The sequence below is a fragment of the Barbus barbus genome (genome assembly GCF_936440315.1).
Source record: "Barbus barbus genome assembly, chromosome: 1".
Taxonomy (NCBI): Eukaryota; Metazoa; Chordata; class Actinopteri; order Cypriniformes; family Cyprinidae; genus Barbus; species Barbus barbus.
The window spans coordinates 45,735,954-45,759,382 of record NC_136729.1 but is presented as its reverse complement, the minus strand read 5'-3'; the positions used below and the strand labels follow the sequence as shown (position 1 = coordinate 45,759,382).

General features: G+C 36.2%; 1 protein-coding gene across 5 annotated transcripts in view; it reads left to right on the top strand.

The window, feature by feature from the left end:
- LOC306871378 (multiple PDZ domain protein-like) overlaps window positions 1-23,429 on the top strand; it is a 79,250-nt gene that overhangs the window by 3,768 nt on the left and 52,053 nt on the right. For all 5 annotated transcript variants that reach the window (XM_079419243.1, XM_079419242.1, XM_079419240.1 and 2 more), the window contains exons 2-11: window positions 123-196; window positions 3,839-4,008; window positions 8,486-8,596; window positions 9,945-10,084; window positions 12,521-12,734; window positions 16,523-16,651; window positions 18,101-18,289; window positions 20,327-20,429; window positions 21,098-21,186; window positions 22,739-22,946. In XM_079419243.1, the coding sequence (XP_079275369.1) occupies window positions 181-196; window positions 3,839-4,008; window positions 8,486-8,596; window positions 9,945-10,084; window positions 12,521-12,734; window positions 16,523-16,651; window positions 18,101-18,289; window positions 20,327-20,429; window positions 21,098-21,186; window positions 22,739-22,946 (1,369 nt within the window). In that variant the 5' untranslated portion in view covers window positions 123-180. The remainder of the gene's footprint in view (window positions 1-122; window positions 197-3,838; window positions 4,009-8,485; window positions 8,597-9,944; window positions 10,085-12,520; window positions 12,735-16,522; window positions 16,652-18,100; window positions 18,290-20,326; window positions 20,430-21,097; window positions 21,187-22,738; window positions 22,947-23,429) is intronic.

Below are 23,429 nucleotides of genomic sequence, written 5' to 3'. Positions count from 1 at the left end.
TATTTTTGGCTATTGCTACAAATATACCCCAGCGACTTAAGACTGCTTTTGTGCTCCAGGGTCACAAATGCACTTTACAAATGTAACAATTGTAAATGTAAATGTAAGTTTGTTGATTTCAGGCATGACGTGAAGCCCAGGTAATGAGGAAAGACAATACAGAGAGGAAGGACACACAAGATGATCGAAACCATGGGTAAGTTCATCTACTTTTGCATTTCTGTGGAAATATGGCCTCTGATGTCTGATTGCTCTGCACAGGATTGTGGGTAATTGTATGTGAACTGGAGGACAGTTGTGTTTTTCTGTAGAACGAGAGGACAAGACACACGGACAGAATTAATTATAATTCTTAAATAATAATAATAATTTGATTTTGGAGTGAAATATGAGCTAGACAAGTTCTTGACATGTTTTGTAAGAAAAATCAATGTAATCCTATAAGACAATAGTTTTGGATTTATGTAGAAATAGAAAAGTTTTATTTGTAGAAAAGTAGTCATTAAGTGTGTTGATGGTTAAATGTATATCCAATATTTATTTATTCAGTTAGTAAGTTAGTTCTAATCATAATTTACTACTATACTACAGACAAAACCTCCAGATCATTACATCGTGGAGATTTGAGTTAGAATTCACTACCAATCAAAAGTTTGGGGTCAGGAAGATTTTATTATTTTAAAGAAACTGGTCGTTTTAAATTGATCAAAAGTGACATTAAAGAGATTTCTGAAGGATCATGTGACACTGAAGGCTGGAGTAATCTAGGCTGATCACAGGAATAAATTATATTTTACCATCTACCCCCGGTTTCACAGACAAGGCTTAAGTTTAGTCCTAGACTAAAATGTAAGTCTGAGCTGCTTCAACTGAAAGAAACTTGCAACTGACCGATCTTAAAACATTTCAGTGCCTTTGTTTTGTCTCGAGATGCACACTAGTAATGTTTTTTTTTTCTAAGCACATTTATAAAATGACTTAAATGTCCTAATTGAACTATGGCCTAATCCTGGCTTAGTCTAAGCCATGTCTATGAAACCGGGCCATTATCAAATATAAAACAGTTATTGTAAATTGTAATAATATTTCACAATATTAAACATTTTTACAGTATTTTTGCTAAAAATATTAGTAACCCCAAACTTTTGCGCACATATAAAGATGATTTTTTTTTTTTTTTGCGTTTTACTGCCACTGGCCAAACAACTCAGGCTTCTCTGTAAAGTGCTGGAGTTGCCTGTCCTTCGTAACTTTCCATGCCACTGATGTGTCCAAAAGCCACAGCAGTACCAAACATATACCACAGAAAGCAAAAGTGGAAAGAAAGAGTGTTTGTGAGAGTTTGTTTGCTCTTGCTGCTTGTTGTGGGATTGTTTACAGTCAGTGGTTTCTGAAAAGCTGCACACACTCCACACACAAACCGGTTTAGTCACACTCTGTGAGAATGGAAATGACCTAGACTTCTGCAGACAAACCTGCACAAACCAGTCACACACAACAGCTCAGTCCCCCACATACACCCTGCATACCTGCTGGCGGCTCACCAGAAATATGCTTTTTCATAAAACTTATTTATTACATGCATGCATTTAGCAGACGCTTTTATCCAAAGTAGCTCATTCCACCAGAGAGGAGCAGAGAGAGTGAGGTTCTGGGAAGCCACTTTGTGCCTTGCTGTGAAGGAACAACATTTATTTTCATTCACTCATTTGAGCAGGAAAATAAAAACTTACAAGAGTGTGCTTGGAAAGATAGGCAGCAGCACAAAATGAGACACAATACATACAAAAACAAAGTTTAACATCATGGTCAACTCAAACAGCGATTATAATTATCATAGAATATGCAGAAATCATTTTTGAGTTGTACTTTCAGCAAATGCTGTAGTAAAGACCTGTGTTGAGTTTCCTACAGCATAAGCCTAAGGAGATCATAGAAAATATTGGCATGATCTAAAATACTTAGGTCTAAATTAAAGACTTATGTATTTGAATTGCTTATAAAATTTCCCGTCCATTGCAGATTTAGCATAAACAAACTAATGAACTTAAATTGAGGCATTTTTCTCAGTCGTGCGTAAATTAAACCAGTCAGGAAAACAGGTACGAAACAGGTCAGATTTGTATTTAAATAATCACATTTTTTTAAATGTATTTATTTAAATTGCTTAGAATCAGCAAAAATCAATAGAAGCCCTTTTTTTCTCAGAATTACATGATATGAAATTGCAGAATTGCGAGAAATAAACACAATTGGAAGAAAATTGTCTGTCTTTTTTCTCTTAGAATTGGACTTTATAACTCACAATTGTGAGTTTATATCCTGCAAAAATCTGAACTCACATTTACCTTGTTTTATTTTTATTCAGTGGTGGAAACAGCTTCCATAAAAATATGTTCATTGTCAAAGCAATTAAATTAAGATATAAAATATATCTTTATAAATATAAGATATGACCAGCTGTGGAACAGGCTATATTTAGTTGCGAAATGTATGCGATTGAAACTAATTAGATTTATTGATGATTAAATATATAAAGCTGGTTAATGTGCATTTAAACCTTCAGTTTATTAGAATCTGATCTTTTAATTTATGATGGATAAATATGCATCACCTTAAGTTGTTCATTTATGTTCAAAGCGTTTGATCCAAATGGATGCAAATTTGACATGTAATTCAAATACATAAATGTTAAATTTAGGCTAACATATTTATTTGAGTGTACATGGGTGCACAATATTGTGAAATGCAGCCCATATTTCTTACATTAGTGCACAACAGTCAAAGATCATATTAAATTATATGGTTATAGTCTAATTAATAAGCTCTACCCTATGGTCACTTTTGACGTTTAGATTTTTAAAAATCACAGCTTCATTGGAAGGGTTCGAAACTTGGTGACTTTAATGGCATTTGGAGAAAACAAAATTGAGGGCATGATTTGAGCGGGCTAAGTGGTTGTAAAAAAATAGTCACACTTGTGGTCTTCGGTCAAAAATGACTGACCATAGGAAATGAATGGGATATCGTGTGTACAATCTACAAATTTGCCACAATGCAGAAAAAAGTACACAGCAATGATTGGGTGAAACTCTAAAACATCAAGAGTGCAAAACTAACACATTCACTCACGCACACACACACACACACTTATACACACACACACACACACCTATGAACTGGTGTGACTGTAACACAGCAAATAAAAGCAATTATTCATTATCATGCATTAATTGAAAAGTAATATAAAAAATATATTTTAAAAAAGGACAATTATTGCATAAATGTTAATTAGTACCATGAAATGATCTCAAAATACAAAAGAAAAAATAAACAGAAGAAAAATATGTTACATTGAAAAAGTAAAATTTTAGGTGTCCGGTAAATTTTGACTGTAAAGATCACAAGTGTGACTCCTAAGTGAGGAGCACCAGACAGCTATGTACAAGTTTTTCCAGCTTTCGCTGTGAATTATTGACTCTCTTGCTCTTGTTCAGTGAGAAGAATGTGTACTCTGGCATTCATACCCATGAGGCATCAGAAGACAAAGCACCTCCTCACAGCAATGAAATCCTCCACAGAAAACACTCTTCCCTCAATTATTGAAATAATCCCTGAATATTTAAGCGGATAAAGTACCTGTGTGAGAAAGAAAGTGAATTATAGAAAACATTTCTACCGCAGCTCATCACAGACTGACACGATAGTCAAACTTTAGTGAATAAACAGAAATGAAAGGCTGTCAAAGCTGGAATAGTTACTGTGATTGGAAATCATGTCTGACGGTGGTCTCCAGAGTTTCCTCACAGGTGTGTGTGTGTGTGTGTGTGTGTGGCAGATACCCAGCATTGTCTGCAAGCGTTGGAGAGGTTACAGTCTCGCTTGAAAGAAAAGGGAGCAGATGTTCCTGCTGAGGAGAAGCTGAATCTTCTGAAGGCGGTCCTGCAGAGTCCTCTGTTTCACCAGATCCTCGCCCTGCAGAAATCAGTGCAGCATCTGAAGGAGCATGTAAGAAAAAACACAACACTGGACAAAAATACTTCTATTTAACTATAAACCATTTCAAACAGAGAGAAAAATAATAATTTGACCCGAAATGAATTTTTTTATTTACCCTTCATATGACTTGAGTTAGAAATTTCAAAGAATATTCATATAAGGACAGGTGCAAAAAACACCAAAGAAGCTTTTCAAAGAGCATTTAGTTTGAGAGCTGCTCGTTCATGGAATGGATCATTGTGTAAATCAATCATTTTTTAACCTATTCTTTTCAACTAGTTTATTCCTGTTTATATTTGGACCAAGTCATTTATTTACAAATCATACTAAATGATTTATGCACAAATCAGACAGGGGTGTGGTTGCTTTTGGGAAACGCACCTCATATTTCTTCAGGAAACTTGAATTTAAAGAAATTTGCTCATCCCATGTTATTCCAAACCTGTATGACTTATTTTCTTCTGTTGAGCACAAAAGAAGGTATTTTGAAGAATGCTGGTAACCAAACAGTTGGCGGTACCCATTGACTTCCATACTATGGGAAAAATTACTATGGAAGTCAGTGGGTACCACTAGCAACTGTTTTGGGTGAACTATCCCTTAACACGGTGACAACATGCTGTACATGAGGTCATGTGACAAAAATGTAGCATATTACTGTTTGAAATGTATATTACATCCACTACTGTTCAAAAGTTCTGGGTCATTACTGAATTAAATCAATTAAAAATTGAAATGACAGTTTTATAACGTTTCAGAAGATTTCTATGTCAAATAAATGCTGTTCTTTTGAACATTTTGAATGTTGAAAGCATCTAATTAATAAATATATAAGCAATTAATAATTGAGCAGCAAACCAGCAACTTAGAATGATTTCTGAAGGATCATGTGACGCTGAAGACTGGAGTAATGATGCTGAAAATACAGCATTGCATCAAAGAAATAAATTACATTTTACTATATATTCACATAGACAGCGGTTATTTGAAATGGCAAAACTATTTCACAATTGTACTGCATTTACTCTGTATTTTTGATCAAATAAATACAGCCTTGGTGAGCAGAAGAAACTTGTTTCAAAAGCATTTAAAAAATCTTACCAATTCCAAAACTTTGAACAGCAGTGTAAATGCTTAGAAATGTAAAACTAATATTCATTACAGGCATACTTAAGCAAAAGATATATATATATATATATATGTATGTAAATAAGTGAACTGTACATAAAGCACAGTACGCTGCCTCGTGTCTTTGGTCATGGACATGCTGTAGTCACAGCTAATCTTAAGATTTGTGTCTCAGTTAATTATTCAATGATTTGTTTTGACAGTCTGCTTTGAATCTTTGCTCCCCTGATCTGAGCTGATTGAGATTACGTGATTATTCGAATCACAAATACTGGAAAACATTCATAAGTAAGGCACAGCCTAATTATTTAGGGAGAAGTTTCACTCGTTGGTCAGATTTGGGGGGTTTTGAGCTCTGTGTGTTCATGGAGAGTTTGGCACCGGCAGCCGTTCGGTCTGAAGTATGCCAGTTATGCTGGAACAGAGGAATGGAGATTATCAAATCCCCAGCGGCCTTCCCTCTCGCTCTCTTCACTCACATACTTATGAACCGCAGAGCGGAAAGCTGTTAACAGCCTGTGTGGAATAAGGAAACCATCTAATGTCAGTCTAAAAGTTATGGATTCGTACAGAACAGGGCTGATGACCCTTGTGAAAAAGAAGTGCACTAAACCGTGTAGAATGTGTACTTCAAATCTTAAGTGTATTTTTATAATTAAATATCAATATCTATCAATGAAATAAAAGGCCATTTAAGTGACTTAAAGAGAGACACTTTCATGTATGTTTCTGAACACACTTAAGTACACTAAGTGACCTTTGTAGTAATGTCAAATGAAGTGTTTTACTTTAAAGTTTATTATGTACTTAATAACATGTACGGTACTTGGTTGTAATTGTAACTTTAGTGTTTTTAATATTTGATTTAGTATTGTTTTGATTTATTATTTAAAGTTAATATATTTGATATGTACTAAATTGCAGTTATTTAAATACATGACATACAATTAATACTAGGAATCACATTAAAGTATATGTTAGTTGATCATAAATGCTTGTCAGTACATTCAGCCATACTTTAACTGTATTTCAAAGCCAACAGAAGTATTTATGAAAGTACATATTATCAAGTCCTACTTAAGTGGGTCAAAACCACTTTAAAGTTCAGCTAATTACATTTTTATATACATTGAAATAGTCCTATGTCTGGAGACCAATTCTCATTATCAACTAACTATTAACTGAATTTTGCCTCAATAAATTCCTAATTTGCTGCTTATTAATAGTTAGTAAGATAGTTGTTAAGTTTAGGTATGGGTTCAGATAAAGGTGGTCATGCAGAATAAGCCATTAGTGTGTGCTTTATAAACAGCCAATATTCTAGTAATATGCATACTAATAATCAACTAGTTAATAGTGAAAATTGGTCCCTAAACTTAAGTGCTACCTTTTATTTAATTACAATTAACATGCAGTGACGTGTCTGAAAACACACTTAAGTAAATACTTATTTCTGTAATAAGTGCTATTTTTAACAAGTGTACTGCTTTTTCACGGCGGAGACACAAACAATAAGTAGATTTTTCTGTGCAGTTTCTAATACGAAGTTTGGGGGACACTTTAGTTTAGGGACCAATTCTCACTATTAACTAGTTGCTTATTATCATACCTATTATTAACATATTGGCTGTTTATTAGTACTTCTAAAGCACATATACTGCATGACCAGAATCTGCATGCCTAATCCTACCCAATACCTAAACACAACATCTACCTTAATAACTATTAATAAGCAGCAAATTAGGATTATTGAGGCAAAACGCATAGTTAGTGGTTTGTTATTGACAAAAAAAGACCGAAGTTTGTTACTTATGCAAAAGTAAACATCACGATTGCTTTAGCAAACACCTTTAATAACCTGAGTTTCTTTCGGTCTGTTGGTGTCTCTCTACACTGACCTGCGGGGTTGTTTATGCCAACTGGTGTGTCTGGCTTTGTCTGTGTTTCCATAGTTACCAGAACGCAGAGAGAGAGAGACATGAGTTCATGTGTGAAGTGGAGCAGAAGTAATTTCTGAAACGTGGACGAGCCAAACTGGAGGCCTAATCCTCTTACACGGGAAGACTAACCAATACACGCTCGCGCAGAGCTGACATAGTTGTGAGCGCGCTCAAAGCTTGTGCACGATCAGCAACCGAGCCGGGAGTCTGAAGGGCCTCTGGGAGACTTTTATGAACATTAATGTTTACTGCAGCAGACTGAAGTGCGGTCGTTCGTGCCACATAAAACCTGCAGAACCTGACAAAGTTTGTTAAAGGAACAGTTCGCCCAAAATTAGCATTCACTCTCCCTGGTGTCGTTCCAAACCTGTGAGTTTCTTTCTTCTGTTAACCACAAAAAAACACATTCCGTTTGAAAAAAACAAAAACATATTACACATTAATCTGTATATCAAATTATTTAATTTACAAGTGTCATGTTTGTGATCTTTATTTTATAGCTTCTGACCGATAAATCAAAGCATACTCGTGATTTTTTGATATTGAATGCTGCTTTATTTAATCAGAAACATTATGTAATTTCTGTATTTTACTTCAAGTAGGCCAACAGCGGCTCCGTAAGTAAATTAAATGCCACACTGCTGACTTGATCTCATCTCTATCGCACCCTGAGCACATGTGAGCTATTGGCTTTATTGTCAAGGCATATCACATCATTTTTCATGGCCAATGCGGATGTTTACATGTTAAGCCATTATAGGCAGATTCCGATATCGTTACGATAATATTGTGCATCCCTAGTATGGCAAAAATACAATGGAAGAGAATGGGTACCGTCACAAAATAGGTGAATAAATAATAAATGACAGAATTCTCATTTTTGGCTGAACTATTCCTTTAATAAGTCACAGATATGAGATGTTCATGTGGAATAGACTCACACACACTGATATAACAGCAAGGACAGAGCTGTAAATCACCAGAGTGTGGATCTGTGAAACCCAGCCGGAAAGACAATGGTTTAATAAGCAATTAAATTCAAACAAACAGCAAATGTTTTAAGGAAATGACTTAACACATTGCGATGTGAAGTGCTTGTTATTTTTCTCACAGAGAGATGCTTTTTTGGGGCACGTTTTGTCACGGTAATTGATGTGAAATGGTTTGTACTTCATCAGGAATGTGTGCTCGAGTCGGGGAGGGAAATAAAAAGTTAATTAAGCAGCTCCTGAATGTAATGAAAAACATGTGTGCACAGATGGCTGGGAGGACAAATTATCACCAGAAATTATCAAAACAAAAGAGTTTTCCACGCTCTTTCAGGGCTATTTATATTTTTTTTAGAGACTCGGTGAAAGAAGCTGAAGACACAAAGCGAGGAGTAATTTAGGCTGTTTTTCTGTCGCTCTTTCTCTCAGACTCCATATATTAACTCTGATCTGAAGGGCAGCACTGAAGGATCCTCAGCTCAGCTCAATGGACAGCCTTCATCTGAAGAGTACGAACACATCATCCGCTCCATGGCTCAGGTAACACAACATCCACCCTTCCATCCATCCGTCCGTCCGTCTGTCCGTCTATCTATCTGTTTTATCCATCTATATCTATCTATCTATCTGTCTGTCTATCTATCTCTCCATCTATTCGTCTATCTATCCATCTATCTATCCGTCCGTCCGTCCGTCTATCTATCTGTTTTATCCATCTATATCTATCTATCTATCTGTCTGTCTATCTATCTCTCCATCTATTCGTCTGTCTATCTATCCATCTATCTATCCGTCCGTCTGTCCGTCTATCTATCTGTTTTATCCATCTATATCTATCTATCTCTCTGTCTGTCTATCTATCTCTCCATCTATTCGTCTGTCGATCTATCCGTCCGTCTGTCCGTCTATCTATCTGTTTTATCCATCTATATCTATCTATCTCTCTGTCTGTCTATCTATCTCTCCATCTATTCGTCTGTCTATCTATCCGTCCGTCTGTCCGTCTATCTATCTGTTTTATCCATCTATATCGTTCTATCGTTATATCGTTCTACCGTTACATCGTTCTATTGTTATATCGTTATATCTATCCATCCATCCATCTATCGTCCTATCTATCATTCTATCATTCTATCCATCTATCCATCCTTCTATCTATAGATACATTCATCCATCATTCCATCCATCTGTCTTTCTATCTGTCATTCTATTGTGACATCCATCCATCCAACATTCTATCGTTTTATCATTCCACCCATCTATCCATCCATCCATATCCATCTATGCATCTGTCATTCTATCTATCGTTTTATCATTCCACCCACTTACCCACCCATCTATCCATCCATATATCCATCTATGCATCTGCCATTCTATCTATCTTTCTATCATTCCATCCATCCATCCATCCATCTATCAGATGTGCCCAAACCCTTTGCTAAGAAGGGCCAAAAATCGAACTTGACTGAGAGCTGAAAGTAAATGTTGCATTATATCCTACTATACTATATTAAAATATACATTTTATTGTTGAAAATTAGAATCAGTTATATTCTCTACATTTCAATGCAAAAAATAAAAATTATGTTAAAAATATAAAACAGCAATGAAGGTGTTTTTTTTTAGCATTTTTTCCCCCTCTCTCCTATAATGTGGCACGGTGGGCATTTGTCCCACCAGCCCTTGTTTGGGCATCTCTGATATCTAGACCATTTAAATATTTGCTTTCACTATTTAACCTCTAAATTCTCATATGGCTCTTAATTAGGCAATAAGAGATCACACATTTAGGAGCAAATCCAAACAGCTGTGTGATGATATGACTGTATGTGATGTTGTTGTTGTTGTGTGTGTTTGTGTGTGTGTGTGTGTGTGTGTGTGTGTATAGGGTCGGTACGTGACTCAGATCGACCTGCTGAAGCCGGTATCGGGTGGTTTGGGCTTCAGTGTTGTTGGCTTGTGTAGTGAGAACCGTGGAGATCTTGGCATCTTCATTCAGGAGATACAGGCTGGAAGTGTGGCATACAGGTCAGAATACACACACACACACATATACACACATGCAGTTGTTTCACTATATTAGTGAGGACCTTGCATAGCCTTCCACTGATTGTCTATAAGGTTAAAGATATTTTCTATCCCCTAAACTTACCCTCACAGAAACATGTTCAGAACACTAGATTTACATCAGAACATCATTTGATTGATTTATAAGCATTTTAAACTAGTGAGGACCTGTCAAATGTCTCACTAGAGGGGTGTCAAAGTATTTCACTATATAAGTGAGGACATTTGGTTTTCACAAGTATATTTAGTGAGCTACACACATGCACACATCCTGTCAGATGATCAGTGATTTGTACACACAACTCCACTTTCTTCCCCATTTTAAAAATAAAGATTACTCATATTTTAAAGATTTGTGCAATTCTTATTTCTTCCCTTCTAATCACAAATGTGTCACCAGTTCATGTCACGTCAGCATTTTCCAGCTCAAAGTCACTGCTGAAGCTAGTTTGCTGACATGTTAGTGCTTTTTAGCAGTTTGGTGCCTCTTTGTGAGAGTAAATTTCTGCCTGCATGTTATGAGTCCCATAGAAATGTACACATACCTCAAAAAACAGTGTGAAATTGTTCTTAATTCAGCCATTAGGTCACCATTCACATTGTCGTTTATTTATTTCTGGTCATTTTATCCTTTCCTTGTGAAAAAGAATAACACTTTAGCAGACTTTTTTCTCAATTGCTTTGGCACATTTTTCTTAAAACAGTCTTAACCTTCTCTAAACTTTGAGTGCAAATGTCACAACTGTTTGCTAGAACATCAGAACTTTATTGCATGTCTGCAAAATGTAGTTACTCACCCAAAACATTTCATTCATGCTTCAAAACCTAGTTATCCTGTCAGTAATTTGGCCAAGGCCACCAAAATATAAAGTATTTTTGTCATCGTGTGAGCCACACTGGTCAAAATGTTTAGTTGTTTTTTCACCATGACAGTCAACCATGGAAATTAAGGTTTTATAAAAAAAAATCTGATATTTGTTGAGAAAAAAAGTATATGAACATTTGTATTTATACAGTACATTTATTTTTGTACGAATGTATTACATGTAAAGTAGTGTGACGTGTAACAGTGCTCTCTGTTACAGTAGTATTGCCTGATGTAAACTATGGCTACAGTTTGGATGACAGTTACTGTACTGAAATGCAGAAGGCTGGACTTCTTATGTATGCCATATTTCCTTTCAAAAGTACAAATTTACACATTACTGTATGTGAGATATTGATTGAAAGAGACTGTTTTAAAATGTTTGAATTATTGAGGATATGGTCGATCTCCCAATTTTTAGCTGCACTCTTCAGCCACTGTAAGGCCATGATCGACAACATTATTTCATCTGATATGCACCTCTGTCCTTGGACTCTTCTGCCTCTTCCTCTGTACACTTCCATGCATCCTTACTCCTCGTCTTCCTCTCGGCTGTTGACCCTGATAGTTTTCTGGATGTTCATCCATCATCAGAATTTGTAACTTTTGTGTTGTCCGCTGTCTATATATGCTTTCCAACTGAAGGGTCATGAAATGCACCTTTGAGCTATTTCAGAGAACTGGTTTATCATTGGTTGATCTATATTCTCTTCATTAGAGAAAGTCAAGATTCACCTGCACAATTCATGGCAAATTTACAAAAATTCTAATAGAAAGGTGTAGAAAATATGCCAACTAGATCAACCGTTTTGCATTTAATGACTTATACGATGAACTAATGACTAGATGTTTTGAGGGGTAAGACAATAGCACAGATAACTATATAATACATTTTGAGCAACATGACAATAGCAGCTGATAATGTAGGAAACAGCAGACAAATGTACATAATCAGCTGCATGAATGTACCAAAGCAATCGCAACTTGTTCAAAAGAATGAGAAACTGCTTTTATGATGTGCACAAGTGACTATAGATGATGTGGAGATTGAACAAGTAGTTTTAAAAATTTAATTTATGTTCTGAGAAATGCACCATGTCAACTGTCAAAGCAAAAATCATCATTAAGAAAATATACTTACATGAATACACTTAAATGTGGACCAAATGTAATGTTTTCAGATTGATGTTAATTGCAATCAAATGAAAATAGTACTTTACAGGTGCTTTAGTATGTTAGTCAACACTTCAAAATAAGTGTACTTTTCAGCAAGACAAAATATTAAAACATAATGATTTAAAATTAACTTTAAAGTAAAACAAAAATTAATTTGACATTACAAAGTGCACTTAAGTGTGTTCAGAAACAGTCATGAAAGTCACTTAAGTGGCCTTTTATTTCATTAATAATATATTATCTGCAAGTGCAGTTATTTTTACAAGCTTGAAACTCATCACATTCTTTGTTCTGCTGTGATCGTGAGCTGATCACAGAACAGTTTTGGTTGTTAAACATATGTTTCTCTATTCTAGTGATGGAAAGCTAAAGGAAGGAGATCAGATACTGGCGATTAACGGTCAGTTGCTGGATCAGAGTGTCGGTCACCAGCAGGCCATTGCTCTCCTGCAGCGAGCGTCGGACAGCGTGAGCCTCACTGTCGCCCGCGGGCCTGTCCCACAGCTCTCCAGCCCGGTGGTGTCCAGGACCCCCAGTGCTGCTAGCACACTTTCAGCTCACTCCAGTGCGGTGAGACAACACAACCACACACACTCACATATAGACTATTGTACTTGGACTGAGTCACATTTAGGGGTGTTTGATAGGGCAAGCGTCACTATTACTATTACTCAAACCTATGGCATTTTCACCTAAGTTTCACCGAATTTTGGAGCATTTGTTTCAGAACTTGGTGTGTTTATTTCATTTAGTTTGGATTGCTGAGGAATATCTGAACTTACACTACTGGTCAAAAGTTTGTAATTATTGCTATTGTTTTTAAATGTTGTAGTTGTGCTGCCAAATATATTTGTGGAAATATATATTTCTTTGATGACAGCATTTATTTTGAAACAGAAATCAGATTATTAATGTGTCAGATTATAAATGTCTTTACTGTCACTTTTGACCAGTTTAATGCATTTGCGCTTAATGAAAGTATTTCTTTCTTTCTTTCTTTCTACTTACTCAAAACTGTTGGATAGTGTATCATAAGTTTCCACAAAAATATGAAGCAGCACAACGTTTTTCAACATTGATAATAATCATGTGACCCTGAAGACTGGAGTAATGATGCTGAAAATTCAGCTTTGATCAATCAATTACAGTTTACAATATATTCACATAGAAAACTATTTGACATTGTAATAATATTTAACAATATTATTGCCTTGACTGTATTTTGGCTTGGTGAGCAGAAGAGACTTCCTTTAAAAACATTAACAACAAAAATAAGCGGTCCAACCCAGCAGTATCTGCTTCTATTCATGGTAAATCAGGGAAACATTCTATTACATTTTCTGGAAGGTTACACAACTTGAATGAGAAAAATTGTGTTGGAAGTGGTTTAAAAGTTCTGTTTCATGTCTCCTAAGCACCAAGGGATGGCTAAGCCTGTGAATATCCCTGCTGCGCTTAGTGGGGAGCACAACATAATAGAGATGTGACACAGCCCCTTTATAAAAGGATACGACCCCCTGCTGTTTTCCTTTTGGGATCGGAGATCTTGCAGTTTATTTAAACTTCAAAGTTATTCTTTCTAACATCTGCGAACAGGATAAAGCACTCAAAGTTGTTAAGAGTAAAAAAAAACAATAATAGTCTGTATTTTAAAAGTTGTCTGTATTGAGTTGAGATTTGTGGCGCCCCACTCTGTCCTCTCTGAAAAAAAAAGTGCAAAAATTGTACTAATAACGCCCCAAGCACTGTACTACAAGTACTGGGACTTCAAACTGGCAAGCTGTTTCGAACTCCAAAATAACTTTGTTTGGCCTGATTTTGTTGTCACGCAAGTTTATTTATATTTACTATATTTTATACTATATTTAGTGATGTTTTATTAACAAATTTCGGGAGGAGCGCGTGCAAATAATTAACACGGCCAATTCACCATCAGCAATCACTCAGTCTATCCTATCAGGCGAGAGAGAACTTCTATAAATAGACCAAGCCATCTTACCTTCATTCTCTCTACAGTTTCTAGCATCCCACCTCCACCCCAACTCCTCACCATCAGCCCGCTCCTACCCCAGCGCGGGGAGGAGCTCGGGGGGATCGCTCTGGGTCCGGGCTAAATGCCGAGCTCGGACCCCTCTCCCCGGACAGGGGGAGTGCCCCGGGTTCGGGAGTAATTTACAGAGCTCGGAGCCCTCTCCCCGGACAGCACGCCAAATACGCATAAACCTCGACTCTGTTCATTATATGCAAGGGCGAACTCGTGAACTAGTGATGCACCAAAATGAAAATTGTGGGTCGAAACAGAAAAATCAGGATGCGCTTGGCCGATAACCGAAACCGAAAAATCAGGATGCGCTTGGCCGATAACCGAAACAGAAAAATCAGGATGTGCTTGGCCGATAACCGAAACCGAAAAATCAGGATGCGCTTGGCCGATAACCGAAACCGAAAAATCAGGATGCGCTTGGCCGATAACCGAAACAGAAAAATCAGGATGTGCTTGGCCGATAACCGAAACAGAAAAATCAGGATGCGCTTGGCCGATAACCGAAACAGAAAAAAAGAGGTGCTACAGCGATCCATCACACCACGTTAAAGAGTGTCAAAACCACATTTATTGTTTGTATTTTGGGGTAAAATTTACAGAATTTGAAAGCTGAGACTTTGTTTCTTATTAAAAGTAACAAAGCCTATTGTGATTATTGAATGGCTGGTGCTACAAATAATGTTAAGTGATGTTACGTTTAGTCATTTAGCAGACGCTTTTATCCAAAGTGACGTACAAATGAGGACAACAGAAGCAATCAAAATCAACAAAATAGCAATGATATGCAATGATATGCGAAGTCTCAGTTAGCCTAAAGCAGTACACATAGCAAGGTTGTTTTTTTTGTTTTACAATTTGTTTTAATTAATTAATAAATAAAAAGAAAACAGACAGAATAGAAAAGAATAGAGCAAGCTAGTGTTAGAGGCCTTTTTTGCTTTTTGTTAATTGCATAATAAATAAAAAGAAAACCAAAAGAATACAAAAAGAATAAAAAGAATGGAGAAGCTAGTGTTCTTTTTTTTTTTTTAGGAATAGAATTAGAATAGAGAGTGCTAGAGTTAGAAGGTCAAATAAAGATGAAGGAGATGTGTTTTTAGCCAAATGTTCATGGATCAACAGACACAACACAAAACTAAAAGATCAATCTTCATATTTAAGAATCGAGATCAGAAATCGATATGGTTATTCCAGCACCATGTTTTTGCATGAAAAGGGCACTGACAGTCTACCTGAGAACACTAACTGAAGTCGCTGATTTGGTCAATGATTTCAGCCCTACAAAACTCATTTTGGAGGTTTTTAATGGCTGCACTAAATGACCACTGAGACTGGCTCTGTGGTGTAGGCTACATTTGGCAATTCAGACTACATTGAATAGCACCATCAGCTAGCATGGAAAAACGGGAGGTGATCTGTAGTGCCTGTGTGATACTTGATAGTGTTCATTCGTGTCTGCTGGTGTGTCATTCCATCAGGAGCGTAACTGTGTCATCATGAGCCGCTCCTAAAGGAGTCTCTCTCACAGATGTCTTTGCAGCAGCAATGTGTTCGTCTGCCTTCGTGTGGGTGAGTTGCCTTCAGGACACTATTGATATTGGTCATCCACTGGCTTAGAAGATCAGGAACCACGAATAGGACTTGAGTGATGCATACAACAGTCAACTGACTGGCATTTTATGGTCACTTGAACAACATGTATTATTTGTGAGATGTTTTCCAAAGAGGGAGAACAGGAGTCATACTCTTATAGGGCTGGCTGCGTCACATCTCTTTTGTTAGTGCTGTATTATGATCCCAGCTCACAAGGAATATTCTCAGCAAATGTTCTTCCAGCAATGTAAATAGAATGTTCATTTTTAAATGTTACTACTTGTTTCGGAATGTTCAGAGAACAGTCAAAAGTAACATTCTCATAATGTTGCAAAATTGTAAGCAGAATGTACCGCTAATGTTTTAAGCGTTTTAAAAACAACTGCATGTTTTGAATGTTCAGAGAACATTCAGAAATTATGTTTTCATAACTTAATGGGAACTTTAGCAAAATGTTCCTAGAACATATTTTGTTAGCTGGGTACGTGCAGCAGCAACTTCCACAGGATTTATGGCAATCTGATGGTCAGCTGGCAATAAGAGAATCACGCTTGCATTTCTAACTTGTATTTTTCAGAAACAAATGAAACCGGTATGAATGCAAAAATCATGAACTTGCATTTTAACATGCTTTTTAAACTATAAAAAAAAAAAATTGTCATCACGATGGCCTACCTTTTTTGTCACTGACACCCTTTATTGTGTGCTTGTGCCATTATAGACCCACTGGACTCACGTGGAGACGATCAAGCTGGTGAACGATGGAACCGGTTTGGGCTTCGGGATTGTTGGTGGTAAAACCACCGGTGTTATCGTCAAAACAATTCTACCTGGAGGTATCGCTGACCAGGTCAGTTCACTTTTGACCATTTTATGCACTGTTACAACCAATGGTGTCTCTGTCTGTCTGCATGCCCCTCTCTCTGACCTGTTCTCACCTCAAACTTAAACTCTGTTTTCTTTTCAAGCAATTAAAGAAAGACAAGAACAAATAGTAGGGCAATGTCAATGTCATTTGGTGCAATTAATTTTAGAAAAATAAAAGGTCATCTGTGACATTTTACATTGCAAGCAGTTACTGACAAACATGATGCAGGATGACTGTGTGATGTAGCATATGAATGCAGTTATATCCCCCTAAATGTGATATTGATGATTATATGAATAGTCGAATAAACAATAAGTTATTATTGTGTTACATTTTAGATACAATATTGCCAATATTTTTTATTTATTTTGCCAAAGAAAATAGTTCCAAACAAAGCCAGCACCAGAACTGTTGTGCATCTCTGAGCAACACAGCACTGTTTTGTTGCTGAATGAATCCACATTTTTTAAACCAATAGAGTGAGCGAATGATTCAGTGACTCATTCATAAAAACAGTCACTTGCCTCGTTTCTGAAAGAATCAGCAGTTTAAATGAATTGGTTGAATGATTCACTCATTAATACTGGTGGTTTTAGTTTTATATTTAGGGCCAGATTTACTAAACAGGGCAAATTAGCGCTAGAGCGCAATCCCATAAAAGCGCCGATGGGAGGAGAAAATTCTGCAGGTGATTTACTAGCAATGCACACATCAAAGAACATAGTCAGATAATTTCCATTATGACCAGCGCAATCTACCATGAGCGCAAATACCAGTCATTTGACAAGCACCAAAGATAGTGAAGCGTGTGGCGTGATTCATTTGAATTCGCTACTTCCTTAAATTTTGCATCTGAAAGGGAAACTCCTACAAATGCATATTCAATAAGGTCAGGTGCAAAAATAACTGTGTCCACACATTTCCAGCGCTAATTCTTCGCTGCGCATCTTTAGGAAAAATCCTGACAGTACTGTTTTAACACAAAAAGATGGTTTGTGCTGGCCCTTGGAGTATAATTTCATTTTTTAAATTCATTTCAAAATTCAATTAACAAAACATTAATACCCAATTATTGTCATTATTTATGCAGTGTTGAATTAAAATGTTTTTGTAATGTCTATTCAGTGCTTATCCCATTTAACTCAATAATGACTTGAAATGATCTTTTGTGGGGTAATTTCTCAGTCAAAATTGATGTGCATTTAATTTGTTATTAATTTGTTTGGTTAATCTTCATATCATCTAATTAATTAGAAATAAAAATCCCTTGACAGCCCTAAAAACATAACAGAAGTCAACAATGATTGTCTAATAACCCTGTGAAGGGTCCAGTGAATTCAACCCAGCAATAAAACATTGAAACATTGAAGAATGTCATAAAATCTGTTTATGGAAAATACAGAAGTTCACCATCTCTCTCACTGGTTCTAGGACGGTCGACTGCGAAGTGGGGATCATGTCCTGCGGATCGGTGATACGGACCTATTTGGCCTGAGCAGTGAGCAGGTTGCTCAAGTTTTGAAACAATGTGGAAACAGAGTCCGACTCCTCATCAGCCGCGGGACGGCGGACAATGCTACGCCCGCTCCTGTCACCCTGCCGACTGTCACTGAGCAACAGGTTCAGCTGCACATGTGCCACATAGCTGTATACATACTGCTGTATTTTGCTGTTTTGAGATTGACTGCATTGACTGATAACCTTGCTGTCTTAAATGAACAGTTCACCCAAAAATGAAAATTTCCTGAAACTTAAATCACCCTCAGGCCATCCAAGATGTAGAAGAGTTTGCTTCTTCATCAGATTTGGAGAAATGTAGCATTACATCACTTGCTCAGCAATGGATGCTCTGCAGTGAATGGGTGCCGTCAGAATGAGAGTCCAAACAGCTGATAAAAACATCACAATAATCCATTCCAGTTCATCAATTAACGTCTTGAGAAGAGAAACTCTGTGTGTTTGTAAGAAACAAATCCATCAAAATGTGTTTAACTTCAAACAGTAATTTCCGGCTAAAATGTGAGTCCATTATCCATAATAACGCTTTCTCCAGTGAAAAAGTCAATCCCCTGTTGTCTCTCACATCAAAATCCACCCACATATTTGTTTAGAGCTGTTTTGGACTGTTTTGGCTTGTAAACGGTGCTTGATCTGTGCAAATGTCTCTCCTGATTCAGACCAGACAACTTTTACAGCATTTTCAGCTAATTTTAATTTTTGAGTGAACTATTCCTACAACAAAAGTGGTAATCAATTCCAAAGCTACCAAGTATTTAACTCTCTCTCTTTCTCTCTCTCTCTCTCTGTATATATATATATATATATATGAGCAATATCACAATATAATTTGTCGGCTGCATCTAACAAGCTGTTGTTAAAAGTAAAAACAACTTCCTTGTTTGCCACAGCGTTTCAGTCTCTTTCAATATAAAAGTCTTTACCGCTGACTCGTCTTTTGTCGCCATCTAATGGCAGAACAATGTAACTAAAAAATCCATCACGAACACACACACGCCGTTTCCCAATACTAAATACTACTATTTATATAAAATATTATTTATTGAATAATAATATTTAATAAACAACAACAACAGCCATCATAAAAGTTACTAGGCAATTCAGTCAAAAGTACAAAGACAGCGCTCTGATATACAGCATTGAAGTTATATAAAATATTACGTGATGAGATTTTGCCCTCAACCAAAACTATTTGCTCTGGAACAAATAATAGATTAATGAGACCAAAGACTGCCAGTTAGATTTACCGCGTTTAACCGCTGTAGAGACATCAGAGCCAGCAGCAAATTCCAGAAGATCTGGCCGAGGTGAGGCGCTCTCTCCGTGGGTTTATGAGCGCTGAACGACCGCAGATAATCTGGAGCTCACATCTCCGAAAACGTCGAAGCACATTTTCAAATAGACGTTATCTTTATTAACAAAACGCATATTTGAAGTCTAAACAACAATATTCTTTCCTAAAAACTCTTAAAACTTAATTCTGTGACGCAAAAACACTAGTATAGATAAATACGGTAAGCGGAGTGATACAAGCAGTGAAACGGAGTTATGATATCACTTGAATCACACTCCTATCGGCCAATCAGATTCGAGGACCAGAAATAACTGGATATCATATTCATTTATTTTTATCAGAGTAGCAAAATTAAGTGAATATAATATATAATATGATTTTTCATTCATCTGCTGCGGTTTGAATGGATGTTGCAATTTTTGCCATGTCAATATTTATTAGGAAATATTGAAGGTGTTTCTTAATATTTCCTTTCTCTAATAGCATTAAATATTTTCTTGAGAATATTGTTTTAATTACTAATCATTGCATTAAGTCCTCAATATCACTTTTCATTCTGTTAGTCTTCTCTCTGTAACTAACGAAAGCCTGAGGCCAGTGCAGCAAACCCATTAAGCTATTAATAATAATGACAAGGGAATGTTTTCTAACCCTAATGTGTTTGTTGCAACTGGCTGCTGGTCTTTAATGACACCATCCTGCAGGAAGAGATGGTTTTTGGTAGGAAAGCAACAGCACTTGAGAATTAGCAATAGATATGATGTTATTAGTTTGTTTCAAACCATATTTAAAAATATGGTAATGTTAATGTTCTTGTGTAATAATCTGTTTATGTCTGCTGACAGGGTTTTGAGGAAGAGGAACAGGGTGACTTCGATGTGAGCTTGATGAAGAACGCTCAGGGTCTAGGCATCACCATCGCGGGGTATGTGGGGGACAAAACATCAGGTGAGCTTTATATCAGACAGTGAATTATATGAATAAACAGAACTGATGCGCACACTGAACAGACTAATGGTTATTATATAGTTTTATTAATGCTGTTTCTGAAGGCAAGCATCACTATAATTATTCCTCATGCCCAATCCTAAGTCTTAAACTTCAGCATTTAATGTTTGTGCTGGACATGAATGATACCTCAGATATTAGCTTGTTGATTAGCATTGATTAGCATTTTTAGCATAATGTCAGCATGTTGCTACCATGATGTTAGCATGTTAGCATGTTTCTCACATGATTAGCATGTTTTAGCACATTTTTAGCATGTTTTAACATGATTTAGTGCATTGCTAACGTTATAAATAATATATAATATAAATAATTGTAATATTTATAAAAGTATACTTTTAAGAGCTAATGCACTTCTTTTTCACAAGTGGTTTCATTCAGGTTTAACTTCCAATGAAAGTTACTTGTTTTGTGTTTCAGAGCTGGAAACTGATGTTAAACAGAGATTTTATAATGTAAAGCCTGCATGTACAGGAAATATAGTATTTCTGTTTCCAACCCTGACAGACTCACTCTGGGCAGATTGCATCTGAAAAGCCTATTCTCATTCTAGCGTGCTTCATTTTCGGCAGCGTTTAACCTTTGCTGACTGTAATTTCCTGTTGCAGAGCCCTCTGGGATATTTGTGAAGAGCATTTCGAGGGACAGCGCGGTGGAGCAAGACGGACGAATTCATGTTGGAGATCAGATCATCGCTGTGAGTTATTTCACAAAGAACGTGTCAGATCAAACTCTTGTTTATGCATGTTTTGTGTTATAGTGCTTATCAAAATCAAAAGGTGTCTATGCTGACAGGTGAAGTGTTTCTGTTATTGCGTATATGTTATGGGTTCTGCAAAATAACAGTAAGAGAAGAGAAATTTAAGAAATTGGTAGCACTTTAGAATAGGGAAGACTTATTCACTATTACGACTTTTCTCTCAATAAATTCCTAATTTGCTGCTTATTAATAGTTAGTAGGTAGTTGTTAAGTTTAGGTATTGGGTAGGATTAGGGATGTAGAATAAGGCATTAATATGTGCTTAATTTGTACTAATAAATGGCTAATTCTAGTAATATTCATGCTAATAAGCAACTAGTTAAGAGACCCTAAAATAAAGTGTTATCAAGAAATTAAATAGTTATATATCACAAAGTGGTTATTTTGTATCTGAATTTCAACAAAAGATGACAGATAATGTGGTCTCTGCTGACTTCAGTATTGTTGAAGGTTTCTCCATCAACTCGTTAATCATTTGCATAAATATTTTGCAACATCAATATTGACGATATTGAACATTTATTTTGTATTGCCCTTTTTCTATTTAATTTTGGACTGATTTTAAAATGGATGTTTAAATAAAAAAAAAATTATTAAAAAAACCCTCAAAATGTAGAATCTTATGACATTTTTTTCCCATTTTTCCAAACATTTTCTGAAGAGAAAAAAAAGTTATATATTTTTGTATTATTTTGGCAAAGTTTTATATTCACAAGACAAGAATAACTAAAAAGAAAAAACTTTTGTATTACTATATTCTCACAATGTATTCTAAAATCCTTTCTAACATGAGAACACAGAACTAGAAACGCATAAAAAACATAAAAACTGTAAAGTTTTTCAAATAACTGCCCAAATATTTTATTTTATTTTATTACAATATGTGTACTTTTTATTTTTGTTGTTCTTCTGTAATCACATATTCTGAAATGTACAACAATACTTTATTTTTGCCTATATTTTCCTGGAAATTATTATTATATTATATTAAAAATGTGATATAACACAAAAAATTATAATAATAATAAATTCATAGTCATCAAAAATGAATGACATCCCATCACTTTGTTCCTGAAAATTTCCCCATATACAGTGCCCTCCAAAAGTATTGGAACAGGGAGGCCAATTCCTTTATTTTTGCTGTAGACTGTAAACATTTGGGTTTGATATCAAAAGATGAATATGAGATGAGAGATTAACATTTCAGCTTTTATTTACAGGTATTTTCATCTGGATCTGATGCACAACTTAGAAGATAGCACCTTTTGTTTGAACCCACCCATTTTTCATGTTACCAGTAGTATTGAAAAAAATAAAGGAATTGGCCTTACTGTCCCAATACTTTTAGAGGGCACTGTATATACAGTATATATATTGACCTGTGAGACTTGGATGGTCAAGGGTTGTATATGAATGAAGTGTGTATTGAAGGCTAAACCATGTCTGTGTCTGTGTGTGTGTGTGTGTGTGTGTGTGTGTGTGTGTGTAGGTAGACGGTGTGAATCTCCAGGGTTACACTAACCAGCAGGCCGTGGAGGTCCTGAGACACACGGGTCAGACGGTAAATCTGAAGCTTGTTCGACGCGGCTTTAAACTGGAGGACGCATGTCCGTCAATCATACCTGTCGCCATGGAGACCACACCCACCCTCAGTGCATCACGAAACTCAACAATAGAGCGAACAAACACTAAGCACGGTAACAAACGCACACAGTAATCTGAATGAAGAAATAATCTGTCGCTCACATCTGTTAAAACACTCCATGAAATGGTTTGACGAATGCAGAAAGACATTGGCTTGTCCAATTTATGTAGCTAATAGTAAGGTTGTGCAATCAAATCTACACCGCAATATGCCCTAGTGTGATTATTGAACTGCAAAAGGCTGAATATATAATCTGCATGAGCGGTGTGCTTCAGTGTGAATCAGAGCGGCCTTGAACTTGTGATCCTTTTTCATGAATGTTTGTGAGGTTTGCAGCACAGTTTTATAGTGAGAAGTGTGTTGGAAATTGTTGCCAGCTACACACAGAGACTTAAAAGTCTTCCTTCAGCTTTCCACCAAAGCAAAAGCTAAGAGATATTCCATGTGAAAGTAAAGTAACTGAGACAAAAACGTACAAACACTGAGCTTAATGCAAATTAAGTGATGTGAAAACCTAACCCATGCTATACTGACT